Source organism: Passer montanus, unplaced genomic scaffold (assembly GCF_014805655.1).
Source record: "Passer montanus isolate IOZ18808 unplaced genomic scaffold, ASM1480565v1 scaffold96, whole genome shotgun sequence".
In the NCBI taxonomy this organism is placed as follows: Eukaryota; Metazoa; Chordata; class Aves; order Passeriformes; family Passeridae; genus Passer; species Passer montanus.
Genome location: NW_024375034.1, coordinates 392272 through 417488, shown reverse-complemented (window position 1 = coordinate 417488; position 25217 = coordinate 392272). Strand labels below are relative to the sequence as shown.

General features: G+C 49.3%; 1 protein-coding gene across 1 annotated transcript in view; it reads right to left on the bottom strand.

Annotated features, from left to right (window-relative positions):
• CDH23 (cadherin related 23) overlaps window positions 1–25217 on the bottom strand; it is a 191018-nt gene that overhangs the window by 132633 nt on the left and 33168 nt on the right. Inside the window, exons 4-6 of the mRNA XM_039696221.1 lie at window positions 14591–14733; window positions 11791–11838; window positions 11510–11602 (exon numbers count right to left, since the gene is read on the bottom strand). Of these exons, the coding sequence (XP_039552155.1) occupies window positions 11510–11602; window positions 11791–11838; window positions 14591–14733 (284 nt within the window). The remainder of the gene's footprint in view (window positions 1–11509; window positions 11603–11790; window positions 11839–14590; window positions 14734–25217) is intronic.

Here is a 25217-nt window from a genome sequence, read left to right as displayed (position 1 = left end):
TCTGCTTCTCCAGATTATTCCAAATTACCATTTGGAATTAGCCATTGGGCCAAGCCAAGTGCTCTGGAGCATCTCTGTGTGTGGGGGTGGCATTTTCTTAATGGGCACCACAGGGAGAAAGCACAGGGCTGCTTGGTGGGGAAAGGGGACAGCCAAAGCGCGTGACCACAGAAGGACACAGGGTGATGGCACCTGAGCTGCGGGAACAAATTGGAGAGCAGACCAAAGAATTTCCAAGGAAGGAGATTTGCAGCTCAGGAACCTCTTTACCTCTCTGTAAGAAAGGAAAACCTTCCTTTGCATCTCTCCCTAGTGTGGCTTCTCCTGTGCACCTCTGGTGCAGCTGGGTGTTTAGTGACCCAGCCCAGGGGTGCAGCCCCACCTCCTGCTCTTCCAGCAGGATTCCAGGCTGGCATTCGGGGGCGCTGGAGCGGGTCCCGCCGTGCGGGCTGCGGGAGGAGAATGGCTTTCAGCTCAATTACCCTTCACATTCCGATTCCATAACGCTCCAGTGAGGCTTTTTAAGCAGATCCCCCCCCCCAAACAAAGCCTGCCTGCCGCAGCCCAGCCTCAAGCTCGAACGTGCAGAATGGAGGTGAGGCTCTGCTCTCCTCTCCCTGTGTCCTGACTTTCCCAAACATCTCCCTGAGCTTGCCTTCTCCTCTTCTCACCATCTACCATTTGTGTGGCTCCTCCGTGCTCTTCCTCCAGCCTCTGCTTGCTTCTCCCAAGCCCAAACACCAGATATGTGGGCATCAGGCTCCTTGGTGTTAGGTCTGCGCCACCAAACAGCCCATCCACCCCACAGACACAGGGCCAGCACAGTGCAGACACCCACGCTCCATTTCAGAGGTGCTACCGTGAGAGAAGGAGGTGGTGAAGCTCTCACTGCTTCCCACAGCCAAGTGAGAAACAGGTTAGTGCCTGCCAGAGGAGAGCTGACCTCCTCCCGACACGGCCTGGGCACAGCAGCGGTGACACGCGAGCGCGCGGCAGGACACGGAGGTGGCAATGAGGGACAGATGATGGAGCACACACTCTGGAGGTGCAAACTTGCTAAAAAAACTGCCCTCCACATAGGGCAGGACTTGTGTTCCGGGCCCTCAGAACAGAGGTCACCAAGGGAAAGCCTTGCAGGGAAGCTCTGTGGGACACCAGGCTGGTGGGGATCCCTGTCACTGGAGGAGGATCCAGGCTTTTCCCAGCGCTCCCCAGCCCCAGCAGGACCTTCCAGGAGTGCTCAGAGGCAATGCCATGGCCGTGTCCCACAGGGCAGAGGTGTCCCCAGCTGCACAGCTCCTGGCTTTTCTCCCCAGCACCCATTTTCCTACTGACTGCAAGGACTGGGGTGAAGTTTCCCCGCTGGCTGCCTTGCAGTGCCACCATCCTCGTGGGGCTCACACCAGCAGCAACAGCCTCTGCAAAATTCCTTTCCCCACAGGCATGAGTTACACACAGCAGAACAAACCATCCACCTGTCCTGCCATTTCCCTCTCAGCCCCCTCAAAGGCCAGGCAGGGGCAGCACATCCTGGAGCGTTTTCTCCTGGGGGGCTGGGGAATCTGCCAACACACATCTGGCTGCACATTTAATAAAGTGTTTTTCCAAGCGCTGGTGCAGCAGATTCAGGGAGATTCAGCATTTCAATTCGGGGTCATCTCAATCATATAGGCTGTAAAAATTGTTTCCCTTTCAGGGTTTTTACCCAGCTCTGGCTATGGGATGGAGCACGGGTAGATCCTTCTTTTTCCACAGCTCGGAAAACCATTCTCTCAACTTACCTTTAAATAAAGATTTACTAATTAGGGAAAGATCATCTTCCACTGATGTGAATGAACGGAGAAGTGCTAAAAAAGCACCCCTTGGATACCAGCATACAGCCTATCAGTACAAACTCCTTTTTTTTCCTCCTTAAACACCAGGTTGAAGATAGTGTTTGTGGTCATCCTGGCACAAGCAGCCAGGCTCCAGGTCAGGAGGTGCCTCCAAACATGTGGGAGTGACTGAGGTTAATCACACACAGGCTGGGCAGGAGCTGGCTGACTTCACTCACACCTCCTCTTCTCCCTTCCCTCCTTCTCACCACCCTTTCCAGTTTGATTTACAATTGCAGGACAAGCCTAAGGAGGTAACATCACCAGGATGAAAGCCAAGGCAAGGTCTGGAAAACAAGGGAGGTGTTGGTATAACCATCACCTGAGCTCAGAGCTGCAGCCAAACACACCTCCCTGGCACCCCAGCAAAACCCCTTGACTACACAGAATGAGCTCAATTTCCTGGAAAAAGAGGGACAAGCAACCATCATCCTACAAAAAGTGACAGCTGTGAGCACCTCTCCTTTTTCACCTACCGGGTTTGCATCCTGTCTCAGAAAAGCAAATAAATATGTTTCACACATCTCCCATAAAGCAAATCTCCAAAACTAAAAGCTCCCCATTTTTTTCCTCCTTGAACCAAAATTGCCTTGAACCCTCTATTCACTTTCCCTGATCTCTCCATTATTTGCACTAACAAAATAAATCACCCACATTTTAAGTTCCCACAGCAATTAATGTTTGAAATTAAGTAATGGCCCCTAATTTTGATTGAAACTTCTACTTAGATCAAATTCCCTCCATTTGTAATAAAAATAGTTTGAAACCGATACAAACAGTTCAGTTCACACATAAATATTTAAAAAACTTATACAGAGGCTGATTTAGTCTATTATTTTACCACAAAGTTTGACCAGCAGTAGAAAGCTTATTATACATGACTGTCACTGACACATTACAAACTAATAAAACACAAAATGCAATTCTCAAGAAGAAATTGGAATGAATCTATTGCAAGAGCGATTTTTATGGTTCTTTTGAAATGCTATTTCTCCCCAGCTTTGCTGTCAAAATGGCACCATTTTCCCTAAATATTTCCATCTTAATTAAAAATGGTGTTTTTATCGAAAAAAGAGCCTCTTGTGCCAGCTGCAGCTTCACATTCCCATGCTGCACGGAGTGAGGATGCTAATGTGTGCCCACCTCATGGATCTGCTGCTGGTCTTGGTTACTGCAGGTGGAAAAGGGCCTGGACCCTAAAATTCCAGACTCCCTCACACAACACCTTTCAGCAAGACCTTAAACATCCCTTAATTTATGTGCTGTGATTAAAAAATGAGTGTAAACCAACAAACTGCATGATTATGTGAGTGAAAAAAAATGTTAAATACATTTTCAGTGATAGGTTTTTTGCTTCCTGGCATGCAGCAGTTGCCAATCATCACCTGAATGAGTCAAAAACCATTCCTAAACACCATTCCTAAAAGCCATTCCTAAAAACCATTCCCAAAAACCATTCCTACATCCAGGCATGGTCCTGCTGCTGACTCCAAAGGTGAGGCACGGAGAGGGAGGTAGCCAGAACAGGGATGTGAGGGGAGAGGATGCAGCTTTTGCTGGCTGGCATGACATAAGTTACATCCCAGGCTTCTGGGAGGAGATGGTAACCAGAGGAGAGGGAGATAAAACAAAACTAATTGCCAGCAGGTCACATTCACTCTCTCCTCACCCCTCTGCAGCACAGAGACAGGGAAGAGACCTTGAAGCCATCTGCTGCCCAGATGTGTCAGTGTGATTACACTGGAAGGGCTGGGCTGGAATGTCCCCTGGAAAAGAGTCCTTCCAGCCCAGGTCTGAGCTGCTCCTGCAGCAGGGAGTACTGTGGCACCACGAGCCACTGTTTGTGCTCCAGAGGAACGTGCCTGGTCTGAGGAACCCACTGCTAGCAGGATCCTGAGGAGCACCATCAGCTGGCACTGGCCATCCTAAGCTCAGACACTGTCCTGACCTCCAGGGTGACATGGGGCAGATCCTGGAATCAGCAGAGCTCTGGAATCAGCAGATACATGCCCTCAGCACCCACAGGAAGGAGCTGGGGGAGTGAGGATGTTCTTCCTTCTCCCCATTTCTCCCATGAGGAATGATAACTGATTTACCCAAGGTACCTCGCCCCTCTTTGCCTGTGTTCTCCTCACTCAGAGGATGCTGCTGTACACTTTTCCTTCCTCTCCCTCAAGATAATTTCCTAATTTCCCAGCATGACACCTCCTCCATGGAGACACCAAATTACCTGCTGCCCCACACTGGCTTCCCTTTCTGGTCAAAACCTGCTTCTTTCCCCGTCCCCCTCGCCCTGCCCAGCACTCCACTGGCCAGAACCACATGACTATTTCTAATTTTCAGGCTGCCCCCCCTCTCTGCTGCAGTACCCTTCCAGAGAGAGCCCAAGTTGTGCCTGGTGGAAATGACTGTTATCTCCAGGACACTTTACACATTACTTCCACGCCATTTGGAGTTTTCCGCCCCAGTAGTTTCTGTTGCATCTCTCATTTCACTCCTTGGTCACGTGTATTAAAGGACCAGGGTCTGCTGCTCACTGGTGAATCCACACAAGGGACAGGGGACACTTTCTTTCTCCCTAGGACGTCACTCAAGACCCTCTGGCGTCACAGCAGACGTGCCAGCAGTGACAACAAAAACTCACAGGCAGATGACCTTCAGAGTGAAGGATGCTCCAGGTCTGAGCACCTACCTGGTCACAGCTTCAAAGGAGAAACTTATTTAAAATCAGGGTGAGAAGGCACAGGGTGCCCAGAGAAGCTGTGGCTGCCCCTGGATCCCTGGCAGTGCCCAAGGCCAGGCTGGACAGGGCCTGGAGCAGCCTGGGACAGTGGAAGGTGTCCTTGCCCATGATGGGGAATGGACTAAATGACCTTTAAATATCCCTTCCAACCCGAACCATTTTAGGATTCTGACATCTACAACATCAACTGTGCAAACTCCTTTGCCAGTACAACACCCCTTCAGCCCCAACCCGTGTTTTACTCAATGCACTGCAGTCTGTCTCATTTAAATTCTTTTCTCCAGTCCTGGTGGAAAAAAGCAGGGAGAAGATGACAGCTGGTGCCTGCTGTGCTTCCAAGCTCTTGCCTGAAGACACTGCCAGCATCCCAAAGCCAGAAGGAAAGCCCAAGACAGGGCCTGCACTTCCCAGCCCATTTATGTTTTGCTTGCACGTGGACAGCAACAATAAAGACAATTAAAACTGAGGATGTCTGGGAAGTTTGGGAAGTGCTTCACCTGTGCAACAGAGACCCTCTTGATACAGCAAACACCACTCAAATCCCCACTTCCTATTTGCCCAAGAGGGTCTGGAGGTGAGAGATCACCAGCACTGGGCATGCCAATGGGATGCCAGAATGGAGGGGAGATGGAAGTGCTTGATGTAGCCAGGAAGGAGAACCAGCTTTTCTATCCAGCAGTGCTTACTGAATACAGCTTCAATAACTCACTAAACTGCTTGCTGCCTTTCCAGGAAGTTTTTAAAACAAACAAAAAAACCCCCAAACAACTCACAACAAATAAATAAATAAATAAGTTTTAAAAACTGCTTCCAATTTTCTGAGGAGAAGTTCGAGACACTTGCAAATTTTGCACGCTCAAAGGTAGCAGAAGGAAGGGATGACTGGATTTGGAGGATAAGTTATTCACTGTAAATTATTTGTTCAGCTCTAATCTTCACATGGAAACACAAGGATAAGGAGAGAAGGAAAACAATGGGTGAATGGAAAAAAAAAAAAAAAAGAAATGAGGAAGGAAAGCAGCCAGCAATGATTACAGACCATTTTTGCAACGTGGTCTATCTCCCTTATCAGCCCTATTATCATCACCTCCACTATAAAGGCTCTTTATTTAAAGGAGGGGAGGAAAGAAAGCCCCAGAAGGTGTCTGGGAGCGTGCAAGGGACTGGCTTATGCAGCTGAGGGGGAAGTCAGCTCGTGGCAGCTGCTTCGTATGCACAGCACCAGGCCTTGAGCCATGGCAATAGAATTATACGAGCCCCCGAAGACTCGGGCAGGATGGCAGGGAAACTGATGTAATTACTGACATTATTACCCTTAAAGCAAAATAATAATTTTAATTACAGCAAGGGCTTTTGGGCCTTTCTCTGCTCCTCCCTGCCCCTGCTCACTGTGGAGCAGGGTCTGGCTCCAGGCTGTGTGATGGGACGGGGCAGTGACGCTCCCCTCCTTCCTCTCCTCCTTCCCCGCCAAATACTTTTCTGCACAATTAAGAAAAAGACATCATAAAAGCCACGATTTCGGCTACACCCCCATATTAAGGATGGAAATGGTGGCCAGCAGCTTGTGAAGGCTCAGTCCCAAAGGCTGCTCCCCGAGCAGAAGGGACTGCTGCTGATGGCGAGCGCCCGCCTGCCTCCCAATTAAAATAAATTGGCAAATCAGGGCTAAGCTCAGAAGATAAGACACCTGCAAGCTGGACCGTGGCCACCTCAACACTGCTTGTGCAGACCAGAAACTTTCCTTTCCATTTTTAAACTCCTTCCCCACAGCCCTGCCTGCTTGGATTCAGGAGGAGATGAGCACACTCCCAAGGCAGAGGGCTGCGGTTACAAACCTGAAAGCAGAGCTCTAATTCCCGTGTCCTTGTGAAGTTACAGGTGCTTCTCTTGTGGTGCAGCTGTGATTTCATGAATGACTGAGGTGCTCAATTGCAATCCCTGGCCCAGTGCCAAGCTTTTTGCTGGAAGATCACAGGTTCAGGGAATGGTTTGTGTTGGAGGGTACATTAAAGACCATCTAGCTCCAACCCCCTGCCACAGACGTCTTCCACTAGACCAGGTTGCTCAGAGCTCCATCCAAACCTGTCCCTGAACACTTCCAGGGGCGGGGGTGAGTAACCTCAAGATGTAACACACATCACTTCATAAATCACTCAGTGTGTTATAAATATAACACAAGGAATGAGGTGGGGGAGAGCACAAAAGGAGAGAAAACCCCAGTGGAAACCTCCTGAGGGAACATTCAGCAAAGAAACCAACAATTAAATGACCTTTCTGCCAGCATGTCACAGCTGCTGAGGCTCCAAGGCCAAGAGAAGGCCGGGGTGGCTTGAACTTGATTGGCAAGCTCAGGATGTTGGGGGCTTACAGCAGAAAAGAACTTTTCCCAAGGAGGTACTAGACCTGAAGTTAGTGCAATTTAGGCTGGAAAAGCCCTCCAGGATCAAGTCCAACCATTGTCCCAGCACTGCTAAGGCCACCACTAACCATGTCCCCAGGGGCCACATCCTCTCCAGGCATAGTGACTGCACCACTGCCCCAGGAGTTAAAGGCAAAGGGAAAGTTGTGTGGAAGCCCCAGGAGGTTTCCTGCTTGGGACTGGGACAAAAAGCCTAGCAGGCACCCAGGGGGGTGCAGTCCACCCCGATGTCCCCATCACACCAGGTAACACAAACAGGGGCTTGGCTCCACTCCACTTGCTTCTTCACCTAAAAGCATTGAACCGTGACAATCCAAGAACTCTGTGTTCCCTACAGATCCAGCCAAACAGAAAAAAGATTAGATAAAACAGATTGGACTTGCCAGAAACTGAGGCATGGCCACAACAGCCTGCCACAGGCTTGGCAATAGATCTCTCCTTGTTTAAAAGCCAAAACCTTGAGACTCCCAGAAAACGTGGTACCTTGGGGTTGGGTGAGGGGGGTGGAAAAGAGGCTGTGAGCAGGAGATGAAGTGCAAGGGATGCATCCAAGAGGAGAACAAACCCTGAAGGTCAGAGTAGCAAGCACATGAGCAGCTAACTAATGTACTACAGCAGCACCACGGGGCACAGCCACGGGCGCGCACGTCCTCGCAAACTGGAAAGCCATAAAAGTCTATTACAGCGAATCAAACAGCAGCCAGCATGACAGCCATTAGCCTGAAATGAATACACGGGAACTTAATGAGCTCTGTCGAGGCCAGCTTGGTGAATTAAGTTGCCAATTCTAGCAGGATTCCCCTTCTCTTTGCAGACGTGGGAGCGCCCGCCCTGCCTGGCTGCCTCGTGACAAGCAGAGCACGGGGCGCCCTTGCCCAGACGGGACGGACGATTAGGCTGGAGCAATATCCCCCTATCCCTCTCCTGGCCCCTGGCAGCTATTCTAGGGATGAGATCAGCACACAGCAAGCACAGAGGAGCGGTGCCACTCCAGCAGTCGAGCTGCTGTGGTGCATCCTCTCCATCCCTCCCCACAGCGCAACCCGCAGCCCGTGCCCAAATAAATCCCCATTTGCACACCAAGCGGACCACGTAAAACACCAGGATGGGTATTTAGAGGCAGTATTGTTTTTAAAGGTCAGTTTACTTCGTGTTCCGTTTATTTATGCACACTCTTCTTTTTGACTTTCCAAGTGCCACACAATAGCAGTGAGGTTTAAATAGCCTTTCGGTCGCTGCTCCATTAGCTACGACAACTGCAAATCGATACATCCATTTATCTCAAAATTAAAAAGAGAAAAACCCTCATTAGCTGCCAAACCTGCACAGAGCCAGTCTATTGAAAACCACACTAGCCTCTCTTCTTTCTCCAAGCTCCAGCCCTCCTCATTCATCATCCACAGGCCCTTCAATTTGGGCTGGGTGCTCTCTGAGGTGGATTTTGGTACCTGTGCCCTCACTGCTCACCCTCAAGCTGTCTGGAGCATGGGGTGACATCCCTCACCATGGCTGGGTCCCCTGCCACCTTTCCATGCCACATCACCTCCAGTTCAAGTAGTCATGGGCAAGCAGCAAGGAAAACTCGTGGCTCAGCACAGGTCTCAAAGCCAAGTGCCCATGTCCTCCTTGAGAGCTGTGCCACCACACTCAGGAGAAGTTTATTGCTGACACCCCTCATGGCCTGCAGCCCTTGGTGGGGCCTCTGCAGGTGGTGAGACCCCATTCCCTACTCCCACAGCCAGGCTCTCTCTCCCTGGCATGAGAACAGGAGTGCCTCCAGGATGCTGGCGGAGCAAGGCGTTTGTGGCTCATTACCTCTGATCGGTGCCCTTGGTTAAAGATCACGGGCAGAAACTGGAAGCTGGCACATGCTGCCTCGTAATTAGATTAGGCCAACCTCCAGGAGAGCACAGCTCCCCAGGCCAAGTGCTGGGTGGCTGCACGGGGGGAACACCAGGCTTGCTGCACCACAAACAGCCAGGCAGTGCTGGAAATCCTTCCCAGCAGACCCATAACTCACATGCACAGCATGTGATATGGCACAGAGGGGCTCTAAGGTTCAGCCTCTTCTTCTGTTATATTTTTTTTTTGTCCAGATCACCTGCGTGCAGTTCCCTCTTCTCAGCCAGCCCTAATTTTCTACACATGAGGGCATGGAGTGATAGGACACAGGGGATGGCCTTCAGCTGAAAAAGAGGAGGTTTAAATTAGATATTGAGAAGAAATTCTTCCCTGGGAGGGGGGGGAGGCACAGGGTGCACAGGGTGCTCAGAGAAGCTCTGGCTGACCCTGGATCCCTGTAAGTGTCCAAGGCCAGGCTGGAGCAACCAGTGGAAGGTGTCCCTGCCCATGGCAGGAGCTGAACTAGAGGAGCTTTAAGGTCCCTTACAGTCCAAACCATCCTATGACTCTAAGATTCCATGAGTCCAAGCCAGGACCATTGCCCTCCCCTGCTCCCCATGCTGGGCACAGTTTAATACTGGAAATGGGGAAAACTCAAGCTTTGCAATATTGGCTCTTAAGATGGTGCCTTGGGAAGGCTGGCCTAGAGCAGAGGCCGGGCACGGCTAAAGAATAAAGAGGGATTTATTAAAAGGCCTGAATGGATCCACCTTGGGCAGCACAAGAGCCCAGCCAGGGCTGCACCCAAGATGAACCAAAATGGTCACAAAATGGACACACAGTCACAGGGTCTCTCATTTTTATAAGTTCTGCTCCATTTGCATATTGGAGTTCATTGTCCAATTACAGCTCCAGCCCATGCAGTCCCATCCTTGTTTTTCTCTCTCCAGCCCACATTGTTTGTGCTCTTGGGCCTGAGATTTGGATCATTTGTCCTTGGTCCCCAGCTAGAGAAGTAATGGTTTTGTCTCCTGCTCTGTGCAGAGAGCTCACCATCCCCCTAATATGACCCACACACTAAAGCAGCACAGAATCTGAAAAATACAAAAGCTAAAACCTGAGGCATCAAGGACAGAAGCCATCAGCACGAAGAGATGTGGCACAGATACTCAGGTATATAAAAAACTGGTGCTTAACACAGCCCTGATTCCCAGGGGAGTCACAGAAACCCATTTCCATCTCTTCACGGAGCAGGTAACAGCAAAACCAGGGGTCAATCTGAGGGCAGGGGAGAGGAGCCTGCTCTCCTCCCATGCCACTGCCATTCCTTTTGCTTTGCAGACCTCTGCAGGCAGAGCACGACCCGGAGGAGCAGCAGCAAGGCACGACAGCCACCCGCCAGCTCCAGAGCCCTGAGCATGGGCAGGAGCAGGGGGCACCTGGTGGGGGTTTTGCCAAGTCATTTCTCCAGCCCTCGTGCTCTGAAGAGCAGCAGAAATGCCTCTGACCCAGTGTCACTCTCATGGGGAGGTTTCAGGTGACTTGGTGCAAAGATGAGACTCCAGCTCATACATCACGAGCAGCTCTAATGAAGAAACCTCATCCTCACAACAGAGGGGTGGGGAGGGATCACAGCCCAGCATGGCAGGGCAGCAGCAGCAGGAATATTAAATACACCCTGGTAACACAATAGTTTGCACCTCTCAGTTACCAGAGCTGCTCCATTTCACACACACACAATGCACATGGGACCTCACCCACACCCCGAGGAAGAGTCTAGGAACTCTGGCACTGTGGTGCAAAGAGAGGTTTCCTCCACTGGAGGATGTCAAATGCTCTACTAACCCCCTGTTTCAAATGGAATATCCTCACCTTCTCCACCTGGCACCAGAAGCCACAGCTTAAAGCCTAAATTCACATCAGACCTGTAAATTCCTGACCACGTCAGGCTGCGGGTGCAGAAGCTGTCCCTGATGGATGAGCAGATGTCACCTCCCCTGCAGTGGCCAGCACAGAGAGCAGCAGAAGGTTGTGGAAACTCTGTCCTAGGGATATTTCAACACTTGGCTGGATAAAACCCTGAGCAATCTGACCTAACATGAAAATTCTCACTGGATCAGTGGGAGCTTGGGCCAGTTGATCTCCTGTGGCCTCTCCCCACCTGTTTTATCCCAGGGACAACATGGGACCAGTCCTGCTATGGAGCTGTGGAAGGAAATCACCAGCCAAGGCAGAAGCCTTTGGGCAGCACTCTGCCAGAATTCAGGCATTTGGAGAAACACTTGGTCCTGCCTCAGATCACCTCTGTGATGAGAGCTGTGCATGCCCTCAGCTCCAAGGAAGACAACAAGACACATATCCTCATTGGCACTCATTTGTAAACTTCCCATTTGTCATGGGAAAGATGTCACCAAAGCACCACATCTCCTCTTCCACCTCCTTCCCCCAACACCCCAAACACTTTGCTCATTTTCAGGCAGTAACTTCCAGAAGTTTCATCCTCCCGCAACTTCATGAGGCTCCAGGGCAAGAGGACAGCCCTGTGCACTGGTGGCCAGCTCCGTGGTGGCAACCAGAGGGCACGAGTGGCCACTGAGGGGAGAGGCAGAGGCCAGGCAGAGAGGGTCCTACCTCAGGGATGCGGACGCTGTAGGGCTGGTTGTGGAACTGTGGGGCGTTGTCGTTCACGTCTCCGACCTGGATGTTGACTGTCCCCTTGATCACCTGCGGGCCCAAGGACAACAGCAGGGCGTCAGCTTCAGGTGTGGATTTAGAGCCTAAAAACCAGCTTGTGGCTGTGGCTTTGGGCTTTGGGCCAAGGGGTGACCCCCCTCCCCTGGTGCAGAAGTGACCCACACCCCCTGCTCCGCTCCCTCCGTGCCGCAGACCATGAAATGAGAAGTCACACTCACCCCTTGGCTGTCACTGACAGAAAATTCAACTGTGAATTCTGACTTAGTCTGAAAGGGAAAGAGAAGAAAAAAACCCTATAATTAAAGATACTGTAGCGTTTATCTGCAGGTGGCAGGCTGGGGACTTTCAGCCAATGTTATTACACGCAAAATGCTTCCAGGACCTTCCAGAAGGGGAGAGGTGCTGGAGTGCCATTACCTGCACTGGGCAGAAAATGCTGGGGAATCTGAGTGCCAGCAGGGCTCCTGTGTATCCCACAGGCACAGGAGATGCCCTGCTCCAGGGCTAAGGAACCCTCTCCCTGATTGGCAGCTGGGCACTTAAAACATGGCAAGATTTAGGGCTCTGCAACACAGTCTCAGTGAGGACCTCTAAATCCTGCTGCTGCTTTCCCAACTTCTCTATCACACAGCTGGGAATCCTGGGACAAGCCTGTCCCAAAATGCCATGAAATTCCCACACAATTCCCTCTGCTCCTTATTGCTTTAACTGAATTAACAGCTTGCAATAAGGATCTATCCAAGCCACTAATGCTGGGGTGAGAAACAAGTGGGAAAGAGCAAATTTTTTTGGGATCAGGGCAGAAGGATATTGCTCGTGGAGGCAGACCTTCTCTTCCTGACCCTTTTCTTCCCACCAGCAATCATTTTGCTCCTATTTTACCAAAGAATTGTGCAAAGATTGTGCACATCTATCTAGTACCTGCCCACCAGCTGGTGTTTCTTGTTCCCCTCCAGTCCTGACAATCCCTTCCAGCTCTGCTGTCCGTGCCCTGCCTGAGCTGCTGGAGCACAGCACCTCGATGTTTCCACAGCATCAGGCAGGAAAGGCTGGAAAAGGCAGCCTGAAGTGGCTGTCCACGCTGCAGCTCTGGTTGATTTGTTCCTAATGAGACGGGCTCAGGGACAGGCAGCAGCCAGCAGGAGCTCTGCTTGCACCAGGGTCGAAGTTCATCTCGGAGGAGGGATTGGGGAGCAGCTCCCCACGGTGTGCACCCACTCCTGCTCCCACATTTCCATCCAGACAACCAGGGAAAGCCCTTTCCAACTCCTGCCTCGGGGCAATGCTGGTAGGCAGAAGGAGGAGCTGAAATCCCCAGGGAGAGGAGATACTCTGCTCCCTGTGCCATCATCCCACCCTGCTGCATCCCTGCCTTTCAGCCCTCTTTTCCCCCTCCTCATCCACCAGGGACAACGCAATAGGGAAGAAAGGAAAAACAGGAGATAAGAAACAACCTGTTGAGCATTTAAATTTTAAAAACCCAATAAAATAATCAGAGGAAGCTTCCACATACCAACTTCTGTCACTAAAATTATTTTAACACAATTCTTTAGCCTCGGGGTCTGCCATTTTTCTAGAAATCCGTTTTCCTTCTAATCTTCGTAGGAGTACAAAAAAAAATCTTTTAAAATTCATTTTGCCTCTATACATTTGCTCTTTCCCCTTTTTCTGTGGTTCATCTTTTCCTGCATCATTTACCTTGCTATGACTCTTTCCCCCTTCTTTCTCCTCCACAGTACAAGAATTCACCTCTTCCTTTTCCCTTCCCACCACTTCTCCTGAGTGGCTTTCTCCCCCCTGACTTTTTGAACACGTGCATCCAGGCCAGTGCTCTCTGCTCCCAGCTTTGTGCCCACCTCCATCCCTTCCCTCTGACTGCCTCCTCCACCATAAATTGTCATTTACATCTCTCTCACATCCTTTACACTTTCCCTGTATCCATTCTATCTCCCACGTGCTTTGAGCCCTTAGGACCAGCTGAGCCCATCCACGCACCCAAGCTCTGCCCAGCTCCTTCCCTTCCCACCCTCCACACCACAAGACACCAAAAATCTATTGATCACCCTCCTGGGCTTCAGGCTGGCATGGGAAGTATGGGGAAGCAGGAGGCATTTGGATGAGGGAAGATTTATGACTCACGCCAGCAGCTGTTGGCATGGCGAGGCGGAGGGGAGAGGGGTGAAGAAAAGCACTTTATTTTCCTAAAGTCTCGCTCTTAACACTGTGAAATTGGGTTTGGCCTTCCCCCCAGCCCCAGCCTGAGAGCACCCAGCACCCTGCTCCTCTGCATGCCAATGCCTGGCTGGCTCTGACTGGGAACACCGGAGGTGTGTTAATGGGTTTGATCTTCCCAAGGCTGCTGCTGGCCAAGGCAGCACTAAACACAGGCAGCACAAGCACAGGGGAAATGAAGCACCTTGCCCAAATCACATCATATTTTCCCAGTCTTCCTGCTATCACTTCCTCCTTGCTCCAGGAATGCAGAAAGGGCCAAGGTTTTAGCAAAACAGGCACCTGGATGGGATTCCAGCCTCGCACACCAAAGCTGCCATTGAAAATAGGGGTGGTGAAATAGCTTTGAGGCAAGAATCTTGCCAAATTTAGCATCCAGCAGCCTGAATCCACAAGAGGATGAAAAGTCTTGATGAGATTGAATAAGCAGGGATACCTCACATCTCTTGACACGCTGTTCTAAATAGTAAAGGATTTAATTGGCACAGAGATTTAAAGAGGAAGCCTGCACATTTCCCTGACTGTGTGAGCAGCCTGGCTCCTTGGTAGATCCCCTCCACTTATTAATTCCTTTACTTCCAGACCCACAGGTGTTATTCTAGCACCCAGGAAAACCCACGAGTCAGAGGAAACCAGAGCAGGCTGTTCATTGCTCATGTCCCCACTGACCTGGAGAACATGGACACAGATTCCCAACTCCACCAAGGAGCAACGCCCATCTCAGCTCTCACAGAGCATGGAGAGGCACCATTTCTCTGAGCAGAGGTGGTTTTTGCCCAGCCTTACCTCTCTGTCCAGGGGCTGCCTGAGCCACACCACTCCAGTGACACTTTCCACGGCAAAGAAGCGACTGGCCTCCTCCCCGACCACCCCGAAGACCAGAGGGTCATTGTCCAGGTCCCGGGCCAGCAGCTGAGTCACTGAGGAACCTGGGAGACACAGAGAGTAAAGAAATCCTGAGCAAAACGAGGCAGAGAAGAAGAAATGTTGAAAACATGCAGCTTGTCAGAGAACAGAGGTCTGGGATCTGGGATCACGCCCACGGTGCTCCAGTGCCCCAAGGGGAGCCAGGCTGAGCATGGTCTGACTGTTCTGCCTGCACAGGTGGACTGAACCACAGATCCTCTCCTTCGTTGCCTTTTTTAGAAGAGCAAGTCAGCCTGGTTCAGCCCTGGCACCAGAGATGGAGGACCCCACTGGGTGAGCTCTGACCAGCCTCCCTCACACTCTTCTTACAACACCAAAAGCAGGGGACAGCCACCACCCCTGGAGCCTCATTTCAGTCCCACAAGAACCTCCTTGGATCATTCTGGGCATTCTCCCAGCCTGCCTGCTGTCCCACCCAGCTGCTCTCCATGCCTTGCCCAGCAGGATGGGGGAAAAACCAGGAGGAAAAAATGCTGCTGGATGGAGATAAGGATGGGACATTCCCTAGGTTGCCTGGCCTTGAAGATGGGGGGATGAGGATGAGATTTCTCCTTGGCCACATGGATTTGAGGATGGGGGGGACAGTCTGTGAGAGCCACCATGCCCCCAGATCTCCTGGCCAAGAAGAGATGCCCAAATTTCATCCCTCTGGGAAGGTGAGGGAAGCTCCAGCAGAGCAGAGGGCAAAAGCAGCAGCACAGTTTGGAGAGCAGAGTGAGCCGGGCAATTCCCAATCGATTGGTGAGACATCAATCATGGCTGAAATAATGGAAAAAGCCAATATGAGATTCCATTAATAAAGAATTAAATGATAGGAACATAATTAATGCCAGTCAACACGATTTTATGGAAAATAGAGCTTGTCAAACAAACCTGATTTTATTCTTTGATGAGAGTACAACTTTGGCAGATAAAGAAGAAATAATAGATTTCTGTAAGGCATTTGCTTTCGCCCTGAGTGACTTTGTGATTAAAAATTTAGTTCCCTAGGACACTGGTGAAGAAAATTGTGAGGGAGAACCCAGCTGGCCTGGCAGGTCTCAAGGCCACCAACCTCAGTGGGGACATAACAGTGGGATGTAAAATTGCTGTTAGCACAAGCTCAGGTGACAGCATGGCCCATAACAGGGAGGACCCAGCAGCCAGGTGAAGCCCTTGGTAATTTGAACTCTTTTGGGAAAAATTTATTGTTTGTCCCTGCTCCAAGCATGCAAGGAGCCATTCCACACCCTTTCTGGGGATCCACAGGACTCTTGGGGAAGCCAGGAGTGGCTTTTAGGCTGAAAAGCTGCTTATGCCAAGGCTGCAAAGCTACAAGCTGCTTGCCTGGCTGCATCACCTTCAGGACTGGACACAAGAGGAAGCCACAAAATTTCAAGAGCTGGCAGAAATGCTTTTCCTTTCAAAAAAGAAAAGCTCTAAAAGCTTGAACTGCCTCATCTATGACTAAGAAGAGTGAGATGACTCAGGCCATCTTGAGCACATCCACGGAGAGGACAAAATGTGATACTGAGCAATGAGCAAGAAAGCACAGCAAGACTCAGTGCCCAAACCCAGACAAATTCCTGTTTGGAGGAGGAACAGCAGTTGTTTTAAAAGGAGCAGCTAGAATTAACCACTGGGGGGAAAAAAACCATTCCTTCCACCAACAGGAGCAAGTGAGTGATGGGTCACAACCAAAGGCATTTTTGGATAAAGACAAAAACAAGTGGCTTTATCCCAGCCTGTGATCAGAGTGCTCATCTGCCACGTTCTCACCTCTCCAGGGCAGCCAGCCCCAAGGATACCAAGCCCCTACATTTTCTCAGACCTTGTATTCCTGATACAAAACAAGGCAGCAGTTTGGTTTTAGGCTGGAGGATGTTCAAAGCCATCCTTAGCAAAGGTTTCTGTGCCCCATGGGAAAAAGAAGACAGACTCCATGGCTGGGAAAGCCAGTAACAAGGACAAAATAAATCCAGATCATGCCTCTTTGTTCTGCCCAGTTTTTTTCTCATAGGAGAACAGGTTTCCACCCTTTACATCCCAGTCAAAAACCCCACATCAATAGGTCATTATTTCCCTCCAGAACAGCAAATACTCCAAAAGGTCTTGGTTGCACATCTTTGGAAAGAAAAGGATCTTAAAATTCCTGCTGAAAAGGAAAACCATGTCCCACCCAGTTTTAATCATATTCGTGGCTTGTGTGTTGCTAACCCAGTTGTAGCAATAAATAAATAACTAAATCAACAAGCATTTGATATTTAACTCTTCTCTCTCTTCACTGCAACAACGTGCAGCTGTCAGGGAATTGAGTTCCTAAATTCAGGACAACCTGGAGAAGGAGGCAGGGCATTCCTGGGCAGAGCACAGGAATCATCACAGCTCCATGTTCCTCCTGCCAGTCTTTGGAGTAGGATCCATGGAAAACAGCACTCTGAGCTCAACAACCCTCCTGTCCAAAATGAGCAAAACTGACAGATTCCTCATCTTCTCTGTGCTTTGATTTGTTAGAAACAAGAATCTCTATTAGAGCTTAGACAGGGACAGCTCAGAAGCAGTGTGAGCAGAGAAAAATCCCATCTTAAATAAACCCTCCCAAATGAGGCACCAAAACATAGAAGCTCTTTCCCCCTTCCCCTTATCTCCCAGTCAGGCAGAAATCACCATCCTACTTTCCTAACACCTTGTTCAGGAAAAAAAAAAAGTATTACCCATGCATAAAATACAAAAATAAATAAACAGAAGATAAGAAGAAACACAGCCCTGAAATGAGACTTCACAATTGCTTTGTTTCAAGTTTTTTCCAAGTTTTACCCCTAAGTTTAGGAGTGTGGTATTAAAGCTTCACCACTTTAACCACCACGCCAAAAGTTTGTTCAGGTTCCCTTCCACTGATTTCTTCAGCACCAATTTATTGCATTTATTGATTTTCTCCAATCTGTTCTCCCATCATCAGGAAGCCTGGACAGGGCATGCAGAGCCAGAGCTGCAGCACATCTGTCAGAAGCCCCTCTCAGGGCTCTCCCAAAGGAAAACACCTTCCATCTCTCCCCAGGTCGTGCTGGAGATGCTGCTCAAGCCTCCTCCAGCCCCAGCACCCACCTGGCTCCAGCAAAGGCTGAGGGAGCAGGCACAAATTATCTCCCTGCAGTACAAAGTTATGGGCTCCATTTGTTTCCTCTCAGGAATCAGACAGGGCAGTTAAGTGTCTTGATTCCACCAGATAATCAGAATTTATCTTGTCTCCCTTTGCCTCCTTTCTCTCAATCACAGCTACTTCTCCCTCTTTCTCACACATACACAGATTTTCTTCTTTCTCCAAGAGTTGAACTTTGATTGACCTCAGGAGCTTTTTTTTTTTCCTTTTTGCTGTTGTTTCCTTCCTGATCAGATTTTATTATATGTTTTTTGTAGGTTTGGCTGATTTAGGGGGGCCCTTTTGCATCCCATTGAGGAACCCTGGTCTCAGCACCTCGCTTGCAGCTGTAAACATCTGCATTTTCCTTGCCCTTCCACTTTGCCAAGGAGGAAAGTGGGAAAAGGGGCTGCACGGGGAGGATGAAAAGGGAGAAAAAACAAACTCAGTCTCTGGAAGGATCCTGGAGCTCCTGGGAGGTTTTGGAAAGTGCAGAGCCCCAGGGGCAGGGAAAGAGCCAGATGCTGACCCAGGCCAGCAGGAAGGGGCTGGGCTGGGATGGAGGGCACAGAAGGGGCAGGTTTCTAATTAATTGCCTAATAAGCTTCACTTTTAAGAGGTCTGATTCATACCCATGTGGAGTTAATAGGAATTTCTGCAATGGCTTTTGGGCTCAAGACTTGAGGCATCAGCTCTGCTTTAATGTGAAAAGCATATTTTAATCCTGATTTTAACACTTAATCCTGATTTTAACAGCCAGTTTCTCCTTGGCTCACTGTCCTCACCCCTCCTGAGCTCTGGGTTATTTGTGTGGGCACAGCCACCACATTTTGGCTTCTCCACCAAGGCCACAAGCTGGCACAGGGAGCCAACCCCTCAGCCACTCTTCAACTTCTTCAACCAGCAGAAAATCAATTAAAAATCATTTCAGTACCCCCACCTTACACAAAGGCCACCACCACACTTAACTTCCAAAAGTAAAACTTCCACCACATTTCCCTGGCTCCCCTTCTTCCCTGTGAGGGAGATGGGACATTCCAGCCCCATTCCATTCCCCCAGCAGCCCTTCCTGCCCCAGTCACCCCAGCACAGCCTCTCCAGCTAGCCCAGTTCACCACAGCAGGCTGGCCCCTCTCACAGGATTTGATGGATTTGAGCTTGAAATTTCAGCCCTGTTCTTCTCATTTGTCACCTGCTCCCTTTTCTTTGCCTCTAATTCATTTTCTCTTTCACCTCTCAGAAAATAAAAAATAAATAAATAAAAAAGGAGGCATAGAAAGCTCTTCTGGAGATGCTTTCCCCAAGATTTTGAAAAGAAAAGATGAAATGCCAATATTTCTGTGCTGCACAGCAATCTCTGAGCAATGAGGGTGAAAGAAAAGGATGGTGACTCCCTGGCCAAGGAAGCAAAGTAAAATCCAGTTTCAAGCAGGAGGTCACAGGAAGTGGGAACTGCTCCCACATTTGGAATGAGGCTTCCTCAGTTTCCTGCAGGGGACAAACCCAGAGCTGGGGACAGAGTGTGCACAGAAAACCCCTGATGTGGAGGGGACAACCAAAGCACAGGAGGGCTCAGCACATCTCTTGCAGGCTGCAGGGTGTGATGGATGAGCAATGCCATGGCTGACTCTCACAATTAAAAGGCAAATATCCTGTGTATCTGTTAAGAGAAGTTTTATAGGTTTATAGTTATGTTTTACCCCCTTGTGCTGTCATCAGGGGGTGGCCTGGGTTTGGGATATTTGGGAGGGTGGGATTGTTCCTATGGCAACAGTTGACTTCCAATCAAGATTTAAGGAAGTAAAACTCCATCACTGGACAGAACTTTGGGAGGGACTAAAAGGTTAAAAAGTGAAACCTCCATTGTGTGGACGAGCACATGGTGGGGAAAACCTCTGCTCCTGGTGCTGTAATATTTTCTCTATTCAGTCTCCTTTTGCATTTTCTAATAAGGTTTTAATAAACCTTTAATTTTTTTTAAGTGAGGATCATTTCTCACTGGGGTCTCTCCACCTCTATCCCTGCATTCCCTGGGTGAACCAGAACAGCAAATCTCCTGCCATGCTGAGCTTAAAGCCTTGGGAGTTACACTCAGGGGCACCTAAAGGTACATCCCAGCTCCACGGGTGAGCGCTCATCCCCTGACCCCAAGTGTGATGGATAAGTAATGCAAGGGTTGACTCTCACCATTAAAAGGCAAATGTCCTGTATATCTGCTAAGTTTTATAGACTTATAGTTCTGTTTTACTCCCTCTTGTGTTGTTATCAGGGGCTGGCCTGGGTTTGGGACATTTGGGAGGAAATTTGGTTTGTTATTATGGCAGCCCCTGACCTCCAATCAAGACTGAAGGAAGTAAAACCATCACTGGACAGTGAAGAAGGAGTTGATTGACAGAACTTTGGAAGGGGCTAAAGGGTTAAAAGGTGAAATCTCCGTTGTGTGCATGAGCACATGGTGGCAAAAATCCTCTGCTCCCAGCACTGTAATATTTTCTCTATTCAGTCTCCTGTTGTATTTTTTTATAAGGTTTTAATAAACCTTTAAGTTTTTTTTAAGCGAGGATCATTTCTCACTGGGGTCTCTCCACCTCTATCCCTGCATTCCCTGGGTGAACCAGAACAGCAAATCTCCTGCCATGCTGAGCTTAAAGCCTTGGGAGTTACACTCAGGGGCACCTAAAGGCACATCCCAGCTCCAGGGGTGAGCGCTCATCCCCTGATCCCAAGCCTCTCTCCCAAAGCAGGTGTCCAGTAGCTCATTCCATAAGCACAACCTCAACAGATCCTCCCTGACCTCCTTCTCAGAATGGGCTCGACCACTTGAGCCAAAACTTTCCAGAAGGACTTGGCCAGGGAAGTTTCCACTCCTGAAATTCAACCGAGCTCCGCGTTACACGTTTCCCTTTCCAGGTGCCGGTGGGGAGCACCAAGGCTGCCTCCACTCCAACTCCTGCACTGCAGAGCCAGCCAAAAGGGCAGGCAGACACCAGCGCCTCTTAAAAAAGGCTCTCACAATAAATAAACGAGAAAATAACCATTTCTGCCATCAGAAAAAGGAAGTTTTTTTTCACCAATGGTGTGAGGAAAAAGCCTTGGACCAGCTGGTCCAGGAGCCACAAGCTGCTGTCATGTATAGGAGGGAAAGAAGCCAAACACAGAGGTGACAGGAAAGAGGGAAAACAAATCTGTGCAGTCAAAACCATTTCTGAGGGAGTTTGTCAAGCTGGGAAGTGAAAAGCACAGCAGAAGAGTTTCTCCTGGCTCCTCAGATGCTGCGAGACACAGCCTGTAATTTCTCTGCTGCGTTTGGTTATTGGAGTGGGGAGGCAGAATCCATAAGCAGAGCTGACAGCCAGTGGGTAAACCTCAGAGAGAGGCATTGCCCGCCCCGCCCCCAGCTCTCAGAGTGTGCAAAAGGGTGTTCAAAGCTGTTTAAAAGGGATTTAAAGCTGTTTAAGACAGACACAGCAGCAGCAAAGAAGAGCTGGGTATTCCCATTTACAGAGGGCTCCTCTGGTTTGCTCAGAACTGATCACTTTGGTTAGCTCTACAACACAAATGAGGAGAGGAAAAACACAAAAATATCAATGGCATATTGAAATTTCTTCACATTATCATTAAAATAAACAGAACTCCTGAGGCTCTCCTGTGCATGCAGCCCCTGGCTGCTGCCACCCTTCCCATCAAAGTCAACATCTGCACTGACATGGGCAAGACAGACTAAGTGCCCTCCATCGGCCTTTAGCAGGTCTTAGGGCAGCACAAACTCTCCAAACCCACTTTTAAACACTTTGTGCTGGTCCTCCAGGTATCTTAGGGCAGCACAAACTCTCCAAACCCACTTTTAAACACTTTGTGCTGGTCCTGTGTCTCTGCAGGGAACCGAAAAGCTGGGGGAGTTGGGGCTGTTCAGCCTGGAGAAGAGAAGCTTCAGGAAGACTTCAGAGACCCTTCCAGGGCCTGGAGAGGGATTTGGGACAAGGAATGGAGGGAGAGGACAGCGGGGAATGGCTTCCCACTGACAGAGGGTGGTTTAGATGGGATATTGGGAAGAAATTCTTCCCTGTGGGGGTGGGCAGGCCCTGGCACAGGGTGCCCAGAGAAACTGTGGCTGCCCCTGGATCCCTGGCAGAGCCCAAGGCCAGGCTGGATGGGGCTTGGAGCAAACTGGGATAGTGGAAGTTGTCCCTGCCATGGCAGGAGGTGGAACTGGGTGATCTTTGAGGTCTCTTCTAACCCAAACCATTCCAGGATTCCAGGGATGGAGATGACATCCTTTGCTCACTTACTGGCACCTCCTTGGGCTGGAGGCAGGGGTTTATGAACCAAAACTCTCCAGCCAGGCTGGGCTATTGCCAAAATCACTGATGCACCTTAGCATTGCTGTGGTATCTCCAAACCTACCTGGAAAAAAGGAATCAAAAATTGCTCATCCCTGGGCACCCCCTGACCAGCAGCACCCCAGGAATTTCTCCCTGCCTGCTCCAGCTGGGAACCAGCAATTCCTGCCTTCCCCTCACTAAAATCCCTGGGATCATGAAGAACATGGAGAATTTTTGAAAACTGAAAGCGCTTTTGTCTCCTTCTGGGAAGGAATAGGATGACTGCTCCAGCATGAAAGAGAGAAGTAAATAAAATCAAATAAAACACCAAAACACCCAGGAGATAAGAAAAGAAGTGTGTGTAAAAGGAGGGGTTTGGGTCTGTTAAGATATTTCTGGTGAAAAAAGGGTTCCAGCACTTGAGAAAAAAAACCTTAAAAATAATTTCCTCTCCAAAATGCCTGGGTGCCTCATAATTACCAAGAATGATCACAGACCCATTCATTTGATCCTAAAATTAATACATCATGTTCAGAACGATATAGCATTAATTTATCACAAGATTTATGAAACTTGTACTTTTTTTCTAATGAGTTTTATGCAAATTCTGCTCCATCCATTGTTTGCACCCTTTTAAAAAAAAAAAAAAGTTCCCTTGCAGAAGCTGCTCTGTCAGAAAGTCTCATTCACTTTTATTGATATCTGTCCTTCTCTCCTCACCCCCACAACAGGAGGGGAAGGAGAGGAGCTGGCTCCATCCTGGATGGGATCCTGTTCCCACCAGGTGAACCAACCATTCAAGGCACTAATTTTAAAGGAAATTAACTGGTGGTTCACTCACACCTTTGTCTGAGAAGGGTCAGATAACAAGAAGAGCAGCAGGGAATTGGGAAATTAAAGTATTTAGACTTCCCAGAGTAGAAAGTCCGTGTTTGGTAAACTTGGAGAATAAATACCAAAGGTGGGAGGGAAGCATTAGCACTGAGCATCATGGGGTCATAAAGGGGGAAATCCCACGAGATTAATTTAATTTTTTATGACAGAGCTGTGAGTGCACAAGATGTCCCACCAACTCAGGAAAGCACTCGGTCTGGCACCTTACAAATCCTGAATTTTCCTGGAGACAGAGCAATCCTGAGGAGCACAGCCAAGATGGTCCAAAAGAGGCAGGACCATTTCCAATTCAAGCAGGAATGTGTATTTAATTCCTGAGCTGGAAATCAGACTGAGATCTCCAGCAGCACCCATACCCCTCCCAGCAGGGTGGAGAGGGAATCCTGGAAAAACCCTAAATATCAGGGGAATCCTGGAAAAACCCTAAATATCAGGGGAATCCTGGAAAAAACCTAAATATCAGGGGCAGCCTCACTCCTCAGAGCTGCCTTCCTGTGACTACTAACAACTATTTGTGAGTCACCTAGAGGGGTGGGAGGAGGCAGGATGAAGTGGAAGAGCAAAGGAAAACACAAATCTGGGGTTAGCAGAAACATCCCAGCATCGCCTGGGGGCTTTTAAAACTGGCCTAGAAAAGCTGATAGCAAACCAATCCTGGCACGGCCCCAGCAGCACTGGCTGCATGAGACCCAAACCCCAATTTTGGCAGCTCTGAAGGCAAAATCCATCCCCTCTGCGTGGCCAAGACTTCCATGAGCACTGCTCCACGTCCATGCCTGTCTCCAAACAAGCCAAACACTTGGTACACCCTCCCCACTGACTCCTCCAGGAAAGCCTGGCTAATGCAGCCTTGATTAACACATCTGACACAAAGTTGAAACCCTAAATCCATACAATATCCTTTTCTAATTAACTTTTGAAATCGTGAACAGCCCAGAAAGAACAGAGAGTGTTTCCTTTGTTCCTTCCTGCCTTCTTCCCAACTCCCTCCAAAAATGTTCATTTTTTTTTAACTAACTTAGATCAGAGGAAACCCTGTCACAGGTCTCAGCTTGGGAAAACAGAGGCACACACCCACTGCCAGCTCCCCCTCAGTACAGAAAGCAGGAGGGCAGAGACCAGAGGATGCAGCCCTTGAGCTCAGTGCTTCTCTTTGGCCTTCTCTCACTTTCTAGAAAAAACGCCAGGGCAAACAGGAGAAGAGCAGAACCCCAGAAATCGATTTAATGAGGTGCTTTGCTACTTGGTGTAAATAAATGATTTATGAGTAAGGCGACACGTGCGGTGTTTTGCATTTTAGCCAGGCAAGGTAACATAGCTTTGTGTTAATTAGAAAAGAGAAGCTGTTCTGCAATTAATATGAGGTGGGAGATAAAGCTTGTTAGGTTGCAATGCCCATGGGGCAGGTCTCCCAGGACTGCTGGACACCTCTGGGCTGTCAGACACCCCAGAGCTGTAAGGCAGGCCCTTTAGCAATGCTAATGGAGAACTCGCAGGATGCTGTGGGTTCCCAGGGACTTCCAAAGGCCTTCTAATCCAAACCTCCTGCCAAGGGACATCTTCAACCAGACCAGGTTCCTCAGAGCCCTGTGCAACCTGACCTAGGGATAAAGCACTCAAACAAGATGCCCTGCCACACTCACTGTAAAAATCCTTGCTTATACTTAATCTAAATCAACTCTCTTCCAGTGTAAAGCCATTACCCCTTTTCCCACTGCAACAGGCCCTGCTGAAAGCCCCTGTGCTGAACTGCTTCCTCCACCAGCAGCCCTGTCAGGCTGAGGAGCTGATCAATATGAATGGAGAAGGGAGGGAAAAAAAGCCAACAACAAAACAAACCCGTCAGCAAATTACACTCCTGCGAGTGAAGGGGATTCATTCACGTCTCGTTTGAAATCTCATCTGCACCTCACAAAAGCTGAACCATCCCCGAGGCTCTCAGCCTCACAGGGAATACAAACCCTTCTCGTGCCACAGCTTTTGCCCAGCTGCTCTGCTCTCTGAATGGCTCAGGGGAACAAAAATACAGCCATGCTCAGCCCAAATAGCACAGGGTGCTATCACTGTGATATTTTATGAAAATCCTTTCGCTAGGATTTTCTCCTGAGAAGCTGAGAAGCCTCAGAAAATAAATGTAGACAATAACTATCTG